This window comes from Protopterus annectens, chromosome 6.part0 (assembly GCF_019279795.1).
Source record: "Protopterus annectens isolate FY-2018-M chromosome 6.part0, PAN1.0, whole genome shotgun sequence".
Lineage (NCBI taxonomy): Eukaryota > Metazoa > Chordata > Ceratodontiformes > Protopteridae > Protopterus > Protopterus annectens.
The window spans coordinates 803973151-803986266 of NC_056737.1; the positions used below are offsets into that span (position 1 = coordinate 803973151).

The 13116-nt window shown below is 37.4% G+C and overlaps 1 protein-coding gene across 1 annotated transcript in view; it reads right to left on the minus strand.

Moving 5' to 3' along the window:
• SLC38A6 (solute carrier family 38 member 6) overlaps positions 1 to 13116 on the minus strand; it is a 1040054-nt gene that overhangs the window by 824 nt on the left and 1026114 nt on the right. The window contains 3 exon segments of the mRNA XM_044074482.1: positions 1 to 382; positions 2993 to 3087; positions 3188 to 3332. The exon segment at positions 1 to 382 is cut by the window's left edge and continues 824 nt beyond it. Coding sequence (XP_043930417.1) covers positions 299 to 382; positions 2993 to 3087; positions 3188 to 3332 — 324 coding nt within the window. The 3' untranslated portion in view covers positions 1 to 298.

The window sequence follows — 13116 nt, forward strand, 5'->3', positions numbered from 1 at the left end:
TTCAGATTTCATTTTGAAGATGTTTTCCTCAGCTAAAACGGTGCTCTTCAAGGTGGGCTTAAAAACATGAGAGAACGTTCAAATGAAAGGTGATACGTACAGTTTATTAAGGATGACCCCGTTCTGTAAACACTGAACTTAACTTTTCATTTTTGTCACATATTTGTTGATTATAGAGAAACTTATATGAATTAGTTCATGAGGCATGTTGATGTTCTCCTTCACGCAGGAGCATCAAAAGTCGCTGGGCTCCAATGTTGACCATCTGTAGTTAATTACAGCTCATGTGTAGAGTATCTCATTTGTTGTTGATTAAAGTAATCAATACTAGTGTTAGACTGAGAATGCCAATGCAAAGACCAAGTAAAAACAATGCAAGTGCCTGTGGAGAAAAAGAAACCACAGTTGTTTAAGGTAGCAAAAGCTAATCAACACTTTGTTTTGCAAAGACAACAGTCATTCATTCGAGGAATTAAACAAATTGATTTGTATTTACCTTTAACTTAGCTCACACTTTTTTGTATCAGAACTACTGTCGCATGACGCTCTTAAAACTGTTTGTGTTTCTTTATTAAACATCCTAAAGTTACTACTACAGAAAAAGCTGTCCCAAATGTTATGATTTACTGTTACACTGACCCCTTCTAAAAGAAGATAACTTCTCCAAATATCTGGTGCAGAATACTGGAACAGAGAGTTCATTCTGTTTTTACAGATTAAGGGACTGCTTTGATAAAAATTATTTTCTAATTTTACATGTCTTTTTGTCTTGTATGAGACATTACTATTTATATTATTTTTCATTCTTTTACACATTAAAATTCATCTCAGTTTTGAAATCACAACCCCACAGAGCACAGAGTTACAGACAGAAATGATTTAAAGCTTATTTCTGTCATTGAAGCAGTGTGCACCAGGTAATACTAAAGATATCTGTGTTTACATAGAATAGGACAGGACAGCAAGTGGGGCTCTTTTTCAATCACAACATAGTTACAAAAATGAACAAATACACAAGAAGTGCATATCCTAAGTAGTCTACATAATAAAGTAAATACTAGACTTACATTGCAGTAAAAGAAAAAAAATACAAATACTTAAAACTGTAAAGTGCTGCATTTAATGAAGAGTGCTCGTACTATTTTACCCAAGCACAGACTTCTCTGCTTACTGCATGCACTGCAATTTGCATATTTATGTTAAGAGCATGAGTGCATTTACATTCTGCTACAGAGTGAAGTAGTGTAACTAGACTATTATTGTCGCACTTCGTAGCACACGTGAAAGCACTGGTCAAACACCAAACTGTTTCTCTGAAATAGGATCAACAAGAAATTGTAGGGAAAAATAGCTTATATCATGAGCAAGAGTGTTAAGTCTGCCACACCATAATTGTAAGTAGTCGCCTATTAGTTCTTAGTAGTACATAAGGCGTTGAAAGAACAACACCCAGAAACAAACACTCTACAGTACTACTTGGGACTTTTACAGCTAAAACAAACAGAGGCACCTACAAATTCTATAACCATTTTTTTTTATGTTCTAAGAACACTGCAGAAAATAACTAATAGCAACTTGTCATGAGCGCCTTTAAATATATATATATATATATATATATACACATATATACATAGATTTGAAAGCACAGGAGGTGCTTGCTGCATCAGACTGACACTTTTTTTTCTAAACTAACTTCCTCAGCAGTACTTTTAATTCTATAAATCAGGAAAATAATTTAAGATGTGCAGTACTGTTCGCTATATCACTTGTGTCCCAACAGCCTAACTGAATGACTAATATAAAACTGGGAGCTGTTGATTAAACAGTGTTAACGAAAAAATATAAAAGGTATATATGTAAACTATTACAAATAAAAATAACTTTTAAATGTAGATTTTTCTTCTTTTCTCTTTACCAAATGACATAAACACATATTGTTTACCACTAGAGAGGGCACCATCTCTGAATTAACTTTTTTTTTCCTTTTCATGCTTTCTCACACATTACTAAGTCTCACATGTACCCAAAAATATTCTTTCTGCTCTAAGACAACATTGCAATGTGATGATCTTGGCTATAACTTCCATTTTCCCTCCTCGTGTCTCCTGAGGCTCTCTCTTTCCCATTTACAACTTCCCTTATTACAATTATTACTTCATCCTCTCTTCACTGATTAACCATTATGCACTGCTTTGTCTTTCAACTATTAACATTTAGTAATTGTATAAAGTTGATAAATGAAAATTAGTCACCTTTCAATGCAAGATGCCTTTTATGTAATCATGAAAGTCGTGTGCAATTTCCTTGGTAACTACTTTATATTATACCACAGTTTGCGCAGTTACACAGATTACCCCCTCCCCCAAACTCCTGCTTTTAGAAAATGAGCTATAGTTAACTCAGCAAGTCTTCTGGCCAAATGTTTTAAATAAATAAACAAAAACCAAGTCCATCAAATCGCAAGAGAATTTTACTGGCAAGGTTTACAATCAGGCCTTCTGTTAGACCGGAACTCCTGAATACTAGTCAGGTTGAGCTGTCTGACTTGTAAGTAAAAAGCAACCCTGAACAGAAAATTCTGAACAATTAAATAAACATTATAATTAGGAAGTGATGACATTCATTTGGAAGATTAAAACAAAAACACAGCTGCAGAGAGAGAAAGAACACCTGCCAAAATACCAAGAGAATACAAAAAAAGCACACTGAAAGTGCTGAACATAGTTAACAGAACTATCAGTATATAAAAAACACAACCTAAATTTAAAGAACTTTCAGAAATATAAAGCCTGGCAAAAATCAAAAGCATAGCAAAACACACTTTTTAAGACCACAGTGACAACTCTAACACATTTAAATAACTTCAATAACTTTTACGAATTTATTACAAACTTTTTTTTCAAACAGCAATTCCAAAATGGAGTGAAAATTCTGGAATCTAATAGGCAATGAATCATTTGTAAAATACTACATGTGGTACTGTCACACTTACACCAAGCTTCTGGTATGACAGGAAATCTTCTCTGCTAACTTTGAGGTAGAACAGACCAGGATATATAAATATTAAACACGTTGAGGTAGTAGAACCTAAATGGAAAAAAAAAAAAACTGTACTTCCAAATCAGACAAATCATACTCTTATTACCACATGCACATGAATATTTAAGTTATTAATACATAAACTTACCAACTATTCCAAAGACATTCCTAATATCTGGAACAAATATTGCTAACAAAACAATAACCACATTGAGCAGCAGAGTTGCAAAGATATGGCAAAGCCATGATGACAGATAGCTGGTGAAAAACAGCATCATGAACGCCTTTCTTGCCTGTATCAAGAAAAAAAAATCATGAGACAGAAACTATATTGAAGACCAAGAGATATCAAAACTATATTAGCATATCACTATTCAACAGTACACTGTGATTGTATTATTACAACAAAAACTAGCAACCATGCCTTCAGACCCACATCATCCACAAATTAAACAGCGGCAAATGAAAGCATGTTTCTCCCCGGGCCTCCACTGAAAAAGGACATGTGCCCAGTTGGACTTTCCTGGTAAACAAATGCAAAATAAAAATAAATAAATGTTGTGTACATCTATAACAACTACAAACTTTTGCAATACAGTTCACACTACCACTATGAAATGTAACCATGTTTTCACATCACAGGGAACCATTTTACATTTTATTTTCGTACTTCTACCCCTAACTATAGAGCCTCAAATTCCTCTGCAGAAAAATGACAGATACCTCTTTTAATAATAAATCAAAGCAGTATATACTAAATGCATGTATCTTGCTTCTCTTCAGATAAAATTGAAGACCGCCTAAATAAAAATCTTGATATTCCAAACAACATCTGCCAGTCTTTCAGTTTACTGCAGAGGATTTAAGCTACAAGCTGCTAATAAGCTTCAACATGTAGTCCCGGGTTTGATGCCTTGTTTCCATTTGCAAACTGCATGACTGAGTAAGAGCAGTGCATACCAGTCACTCCTAATAAGAAGTACTTGGGCCTTAGTTTATCCAGTTAACAGATGGATAGACAGACAGTAAGATAGACAGACAGGCAGAAATAAATTTAAAAAATGTAATGGTGATTGAATTTGCTTTCTTCTTCTTCTTCTTCTTCTTCAAAAAAGGAAATAAAGAAAAAGAAGAGCTGACATACAAACTGTTGACTTTAGTAAAAAAAGTTATAAAAGTGATTTTTTTCAGTTGGCAACCCTACTGCACACCATGCCCCATGTCTCTAAATATACTAACTCTGGGATCGCACAAGACTGGGAATAAGAATAAACTGCTTTACCCCAGGGTTTTGCATTCTTTTTAGGTAAGAAGTACTTTTGTTGAAAAACAAGAATAAGCAAAAAAAATGATAAATGCTTAGATTTTTTTTTATCAAAAACCTACCTGATAGACAGCAGAGAAGAAGGGGATTGGGGGTTGGCATAATAGGTAAGGTGTTTCCCTCCCAGACATAAGGTACAGGCATATTTCTCAACCTGGAAACATCAAAAATCTTGACAAAGACCGATAAAACATAGGTACAAATCTGTACGCTGATTAACATAAGATTTGCATACATAATTAGGTAACCCTGCCCACTCCAATGGGATTGTGGGATATCAACTTTCAAATGCAAACTGAAGAACAGACAACCAAAATATGGCCCCAGACCCAGACCCTGTAGTAAATGGTAACTATTTTTGTTTTAATTTGTAGCAATGATGTTCACTGGAAAGGAAGGAGATGATGACCCTTAGGATTTTGTTTTTGGTGACTTGCAGTATGTGGGTTTTATGGTAAAGCTAAGGCATTTAATGGTAGCCAATATTCGAATCTTAGCAGAAAAATATTACAGTTTTCTAGGACCTCCAAAAGTAATTCTCCATGGCCTACTGATCAATGACATAGCCATTTGAGTTTGCTGCTCTTCCCCCACTCACAAAATAATGGTCGAATGGGGTCTCTCCATACACAGCCCTCCCCCCTGCAGCCATTCCAATGTCCCATTACTTGGCTATTTCACCCCATTTACCATAAACACTGTAATGTGCATACTGCTTTACTTCTACAATGATTTGGATTTCATTTAAAAGTTTGATTTTACATTTTACAGTAAAACACTAATAGACATCTGCTAAACAAAGCAATGTAGTCTCACAATGAAAATAGACTTAGCATTAAAACTTCTCTGGCCTTGAAACTCACATTCATTGAAACAGCACTGAAACCCACATTCAAAGAAAATGCCTCTGGCCAGTGGCAGATAAAGTTTACCTTAGGGTTATTTTCAAATCATAGATACACCTTCCTGATTGTATTAAATTATAATCCTTGTATAATACAGTACAGTTGTTAGAGGGTGTTTTAGATTTATTGTTTTGAACATTTTTCTAGTAAACAATGAAACAAAAAATGCATGAACCAATAATGACAAAACTGCCCAATTCAGAACATTTCCATCATAAAAGTCTACTCAAACTTCAACAATCCACCAATATCAATAAATATGTACAATCTCTGCAGAAGTAAAATTCATCTAAATAATTCTACATTAAAGAGACCTGTAACTAATGAAGAGGTTGCAGCTAGCAAACAACTTCATCTACAAATAAAGTGCCTGTTGCCCTTGAGGAATAAATTGCCTATTTTACATTAAAACAAATGATAAGCTAGTAATATTGCAATAGGGAATGGATGCAAACTGATAACAGGTTCATAATTACTAGTTATCACCGCCAAAGAGGACATTCTCAGGACTGCAGCATCCACCTCCTTTAAAAGTACAACACAGTACAGAATCAGCAATGCATCTACATACTGTGGGGGTAGAACCCACAGCCTTCTGCATCAACAGCAAGTATTCTACCTGTTATGCTACTAACAATGCAAGCAGACTTGACATAAGCAGCACTAAACTTCTCTTCCCTGAAGGTCTCAGCTCCTTCTAAAATCCACATGATACTCAACTGTATCTCTCAACTTTGCAGCACAAGAAATCTGGAAAAAGCCAAAATTTATTTGGGGGGGGGGGGACAAAAGCCCAAAAAACAGGGACAAATTTTAAACATTGCTTGTATAATCTTGGAAAGTTGCGAGAATAAAATGTTGTGCCACCGCCATGCATTTCCTGAAAGATAGGAAGACTGAAACTTAAATGGCTATCATTTAATGAATTCAGTTCTCACCATAGCTCTCAACCACTTAGCACAAAAAGCCTGGACAAAGCCAATAATGGGGGAATACAGCCTCAAAAATAGGGACACATTTCAAATACTGATCTTATAAACTTAGAAAATTGCTAGAATAAAAGGTTTTGCGTTACCATGTATTTTTCTGAAGAATATGAAATCTGAAATTCAAATCCCTGTCATTATTTAGTGAATGCAATCCTTACTGATTTGCCGCAGAAATCCAGAAAACCACAGATTTTATGAGCAACAGAACAAAAAATATGAGGGAAAAATCTGGACAGTTTTCACAAGTGGTGGTGGGTAAGGAATTCAGGCTCTTGCTACTCTAGCCACCAGGTATATTTAACTGGGACATTTTACACACACACACACACACACACACACACACACACACACACACACATTACCTTTTTTTCAGTTCATAGGCTAGCACTAGGCTAACTGCCCTTGTGGACCATTTTAAGCCTAGCCAGTTTCCCCATATGTGAGAATCAAATCCTGCACCTTGTATCTATAAGGTAAATATCTTAACCATTAAGCCAACTTCCCATCCCTGGCTTGCAGCTGAAATATACGGTCGTGGAAGAAGCTCTTCACTTGCCAGCTGAGAGTACATCCATGCTTATGTAAGCTTGAAAATGCAAGTACATCCACGCTTATGGTCGCAAACCACTAATTCTTGCAGTTTGAATTGCTCACACGTACGTATGTACAGTGGAGCCTGCAGCCAATTCATAGGGCTGGCATAGCGCACGCCTCTGCACATGATGACGTCAGCCAAAAGAAAAGAATTAAAAAAAGAAGCAGAGAAATTTGGAAATTAAGGGGTGCCACTCAGGAATCGTGGCACCCCATTTTTTGAACCTCAAAAGTGGTAAAACCCTGAGAAATTCAGTACGGTTGAGAGGTTTGGGTATAGGATTTGATTCCCAACTTTGAATGGGAAATAGGCTAGGCTTAAAATGGCTCACAAGGGCTGCTAGCCTACTACTTATCTATGAGCTTATGCCTTCTGCCCATGCATTTTACTACTTGCAAGTCCTATAGACAACTATCATAGATGAAATATAAAACTGTTGAAAAAGAGCAGTAGTCTTACACATAAAAGAGGAATGATTAACAATAAAGTACGTTTTATTTAAAATTTCCTCGGAAAGAATAAGCAAAGCTTTCAACAAATGAAACTTGGAAGCTGGATGTATGATATTAACAGAATGCACATTAATATTATAAGAATTTGACAAAGCAAAGTACTTAAATAAAGGCAAATGCTGCTAGCAGTTGTAACAGTGCAAACATGAAAAAGGCTACACGTATGCTGCACAGATTAACAAGACTAAATAGCTTTGGATTTCAAATAGAAAGACTACGAGTTTTAAAAAGTCAGTTAATTCCAGGACTACTGGATTAAACATGTGTTGCACAGCTCTTTAGGAGGACATTCTCTGAAAAGAGTCTGCAAGAAAATGAGCAGTCTCACTTAGCAGTAATATGACAGAATATCCTGCCAAAATAACAGTAGCATCTGGCATGCCTTTTTAACATATGCTGCGTGCCGTGCGGCTATAACTCAAATGTTAACAACAAGCACCACAAAATTTTAGTCACCTAAGTGGTTAATACCACTCACGAGGAAATGGCATGGAGGAATCCCTCTAGTTTCAGCTGTACCACTGCTAGGTTTAATAGAGAGATAGTAATCCAGAAGAAAAGTATCAGAAAAAATAGATGGCCTACTTACAGACGTCTGAAATTAAATAAGAAAATATATTTTCTTTTGGAATTTCTTGACTCTATACAAACAACTAAAAGTTGATATATAATGTGAATGTAAATTAAGGGTTCAACCAAATAAATGAAAGAAAAAGTAGCTGCATTTTAATATAAGTAATCAATAACACTAAAATTGTATGGAACCTACCCACTCCGTTTTATAAAAGATAATGTAGTACAGATTTCTGAGAAACTCAAAGTAAACAATGTAGCTATCAGTGCAAAAAGTTTGTGTCTATACTATATGCAACTACAGATTTTAAAAGTGTGTACATGAACATGACAGTGACTAAACTAATGTGCCCCGGGTCTTTTAATTTTCTTGCTGGTGACCAGTTAAGGGGGATTACCTAAAGAAGACAAGTTAGGTCAATAACAGGTTCCCTTCTACATCACAGAAATTTGCAAATATGAACTTTAACACAGCAGCATATTACATTCAACTCAAAGTAGTAAAGGAGATAAGCCAGTAGATTCAGTGGCATACAGGTAAAAACTGGTGTACTCTGAATTACTTCTGTGTAATTCTCAGAGCATTTAATCAGTTCTTAGAAGGTGTTTATATTATTGGAAGTATTTTGCAAAACATTCTTAGAAACTCCTTCAATAAGATGAATAAAGATTCTGAAAGAGGTTGGTTCCTAAAACTAATAATTATTTTGAACTTGATACAGGAGCACGGCTCCCAGAAATGAGTTCTTTGAAGACCACACATGACTGCATTTTTTCCTTTGATGTTTTCAGACATAGGAGAAACTTCTGTAGAAACAGTTGCAGAAATGCATACAAAAAGTAACTTTCCAAATGCATTTTGAAAGCATCCTGACATAAAATGGCAGGCTCTGTATTTCATGGGTAAAAGGACCAGGTACTTTAAATGTTAAGTTCAGCAGTACTGGAGGTAATGCACAAGGACAACAACCTATGCAGCAGCACTCTGACCACATTCTTCCCACAGTTCACATTTTGGCCTCACTCTCATCAGCTTCTCAGTACACTGGCCATTTCAAACCCACTGGCATTAATGTAGGGATGGCAAAACCCCTCCTTCATATGTCTTCCTTTCTATGCAAAAATGTCAGTCACTCTTGTTTAGAGAGGATAAACAATTTGTGTTATTATATTTAACTTTCTGTGTTTCTTATTTGAATTTTCATTGGATTTAACACTACTTTGACATATTTTTATAACAAAGCCATCAGAATGACTATACTGTCACTGTGACATAAACATATCAGAACTGATCCCTTGATTTATTAAAAGATAATAAAATCAGCAAAATGACAGTACGGACACATGCAGTCCTCATAAGTCCTCAATCAGAATATTAATATAAAATTTATTACATATTTTCGCTTTATACTTCTAATTCTAAGCAGACTTAATGGCAGGAAGACGATTCTATATCTAACTTAATTTCCTTGGCAGAAGTATTTTAAGGAAGCAAAACTGTAGCTGATAGCACATTGTCAATAGCATTAAGGAAGAAAAACTGTAGCTGATAGCACATTGTCAATAGCATTATCTTATCAACAGCATTATATCAAAATTTCCATCTTGAAATTTCTCATTGACTAGAAATTCAAGTGTCTGAAGCCTGTTTTTGATCACTGAGATATTGGAAGACCGTAAGGAGGACGGCCAGCATCCATCTAGACAGCTGTCATGCCCTAGAAGATAAAATAGTTCAATAGTGTTTCAGTTACATTGTTCTTGAATGCTCACACCTTTTTTGTTTTCATTTTTTAGGTCTTCACTGGTGCATTTAGGCCAATAAAATCTAGTCTCCACTAGCAGCAGGCATGCTACATCTCATCTTTTTCTGGGCTACTTAGTACAGCATAAGTGGATTTTTTTGGCCATACTTTGGAAAGACAGAGCTTAAAACCAAGCCTGATGTGCATAAATATAATGGCACCTGCAAAATATCCCAAATAACATTCAAACCAAAGGGCAGAAAGGTCACACAGACAAACCATTCACTAAATCTGCTAGAAAGACTAACATGTGAGCATCCACTACAGGAGGTTGAGAGTATTACACAGTTAAGACTCTAACTTTGATTGGTCTTTCTTACAGGGGATGGAGAGAGGGTATGGCTATGCAACGGTAATTTATTAGAACATCTACTATTATAGTAAGTTTGCTTACACAACTGAACTACGTTAAACACTACACCATTGCTGGAGCACCCTAAGCTATATGGGAAGTTTACCACAGCTTAACAATTAGCAAGGGAAGAAGAATTAATTAAGAGTCCATGAGCCCTGGACAATGGTCCTAGGAAAACCTATTTTACCTGGAAAAGGAATCCAGTTTATAGCATTTTGTAAAGGTATGTGTACAGAGGATCAAGGTACTGCCTGTAGAATACTTCTAGAGTACAACCCCTTTGAGAAAGCCACCAATGAAACCAAAGCCCTAATAGAATGGATCCTACCCCTGCCATGAAGTGGCTAATTATGGTAAGAATAACAAAAACAAATAATATAAGACAATCATCTAAAGACAGTCTGCTTTGACATTGGCTTTCCTCTTTCCTTTGTAGGAGGCAAAATGCTGAACAGTTTTCCAGAGGGAATAAGTTTTGTGCATGTAATACCTGTGGATAATAAACCATAATTTTAATAAGCAAGAATTTGGAATTTTTAGAAGTGAAAGGTGCATTACAAAGACAGAACAGCTATTTTATTATTTTTCTAGGCTTTTCGTTCATATAGGACTACATCTGTCCACCTCTGAAAATACACACTGGAGCTGCTGATGCAAGTTTGTGATACAGTACCAGAAAGCACACCTGTGCAAGAAACTCACTAAGGCAATGGATTTTCATTCTCTAACACCTGCAGTAGGGTTCACCTGTAGGATTAGGTCATGCCAGTACTGGTTCATGGATTTTCTCTTCTTCTGTAAATCATCTTCTTGGGATCTCTATAACCTTGAAAACTTATACTCATGACATCAGTTTACAGGGAGCACTCTCCCAATTATGTTTCAGAGCCATCCCCCAAGTAATGTGGCAAGACCCTTCTGATTTTTACAATACCAAGTTCCTTACTGAGTATCTGTAGTGAAAGTCAGTCTTGACAGAGTAGTTACCTGGGCCTTAACATCTTCCATATAAAATCCTTCTGTTAGGGAAGGAAGGTAACAATCCAGGCTTTAATATTCTCAAACCTAAATCCATGTTCTTGTGGTAATAGGTTCATAGGTAGGTACTAGGCTATCCCCAAGGGCATTTATAAGCCTAGCCAGAATGTGTTGGCTTTTGCCTCCCTTTTAAATTAGTTTCCTGGGCCTCTGTCTAGCAGGGCCACTGAAGTGATCTCAGGGGTAAATTTACGATTTCCCATCCACTCATCAAGATTCCTCTTGAAGAGAGTCAGCGAGGGGCTCTGCCTAATATAAATTGGGGAGGGAAGTCTCTGGGACAAGAATCTATCCCTCCAGCATGTCCTGTTTATTGTTGTGCTGAGGTTTAATTCACTGGAGCATGAGGCTCTAAGAGATTTGGTTTTCTTGAGATGGAGCATGTCCATTAATTCCAGGTTGGACATGGCCGTATACATCAGGCAGAGATCACCTTTGAGCAGGCGGTAAGCAACCGAGTATAGCTGGAGTTTCTTTAGTCGAACTGCATAGGGCATCTCTTTGAGGCCCATGATCCTCTTGGTGAGGTACTTCTGTGGTCTTTCCAGCTGTTGCAGGTGTCGAGTAAGGTACATACCAAATGGGGCATTGTACTCTATTATGGGCTTAATGAGTGATGAGTAGAGGGGCACAATGACCTCTCGATCTAGAAGTGAACCCTTTTGTGATTAGATGGGCTACACAGAAGGAATTTTTAACCACTTTGGCAATGTGATTATCAAAGGAGAGGTTGCTATCTACCTGGGTCCCCAGGTCCCTAATTACATTTTCTGTACGTAGTGGATTACCACCTATGTGGCAATTCGTGGGCATTTTGTTTTTTCCAAAGGGGAAGACTATGCATTTTTTTGGTATTCAGCTTGAGGTCATGATTTTGACACCAGGCATCTGTCTCTCTAAGACCCTTCTGGAGGATGTCTGGGTCAGCCAGAGAGTTGATTATGGCCCCCAGTTTGCAGTCATCTGCGAACTTGGTCAGCCATTGTCCTCCCATGCTTGCCTGTACCTCAGAGAAGTATATGCCGAACAGGAGGGGGGTCCCAGGACCGAGCCCTGTGGGACACCACTTGTAACTGGTTTACAGTCGGACATGGCACCTGCAACTCTGACCATGTGTGTTCTATCAGTGAGCCAGTTGGCCACCCATCTCGTGACATAGGCGTTAATGTTCAAGCTGGTGAGCTTGTCTATGATGCCAGAGTGGGCAATGGTGTTGAAGGCCTTAGCGAGGTCCAGGTAGGCTGTGTGGACTACCTTCCCTTCATCTATGGCCTTGGTAACTGTTTCAAAGAAGTCAACTAATTTTAGGAGGCAGGATCTGCCTTTAACAAAGCCGAACTGGGTAGGGTCCAGTGGCTGGAGGTTCCCAATGTCTCTGTTTATGAGTTCCATGATGATTCACTCCATAGCTTTGCAGACCAGGCTAGTCAGGCTTATAGGGAAATAATTCCCAGGTTCTGTTGTGGCACCACCTTTGTGGAGCGGGATGACTGTTGCTGTACGCTATTCTTTGGGTACATAGCCTGTGGTAAGACTGAGACTGAACAGTGAATTTAGGTGAGGGTTTAGTTCCTTTTGGAGCTCGTGTAAGATGCAGCCTGGGACACCATCCGATCCCATTGATGTTGTATTTTTAGCTTTGGAGAGGGCTCTTTTTACCTGCATGTCCGTGATGTCTGGGGCTCTGCACTATTCTAGGATGGACACGGGCCCTTTTGGGGGTAAGGGGGGGTGAAGTTTGCACTGAACTTGTCAGCCAGGATGTTGGCAATGTCAGTTGATTCAGTGTAGTTTTTGCCATTTTGCACTAGCTCAGAGCATATCTGAGAGTTGCCACCTAAATTTTTGACATAGCTAAAGAAGGCTTTGTGGTTATCTTTAGAGTCTTTGGCAATTTTTTCGAAATTGGCCTTGGATGATTTTATGAGGGATCATAGTTTCCTGCTAATATTGATCAATGATGCCTTTCCTTTTTGGGATT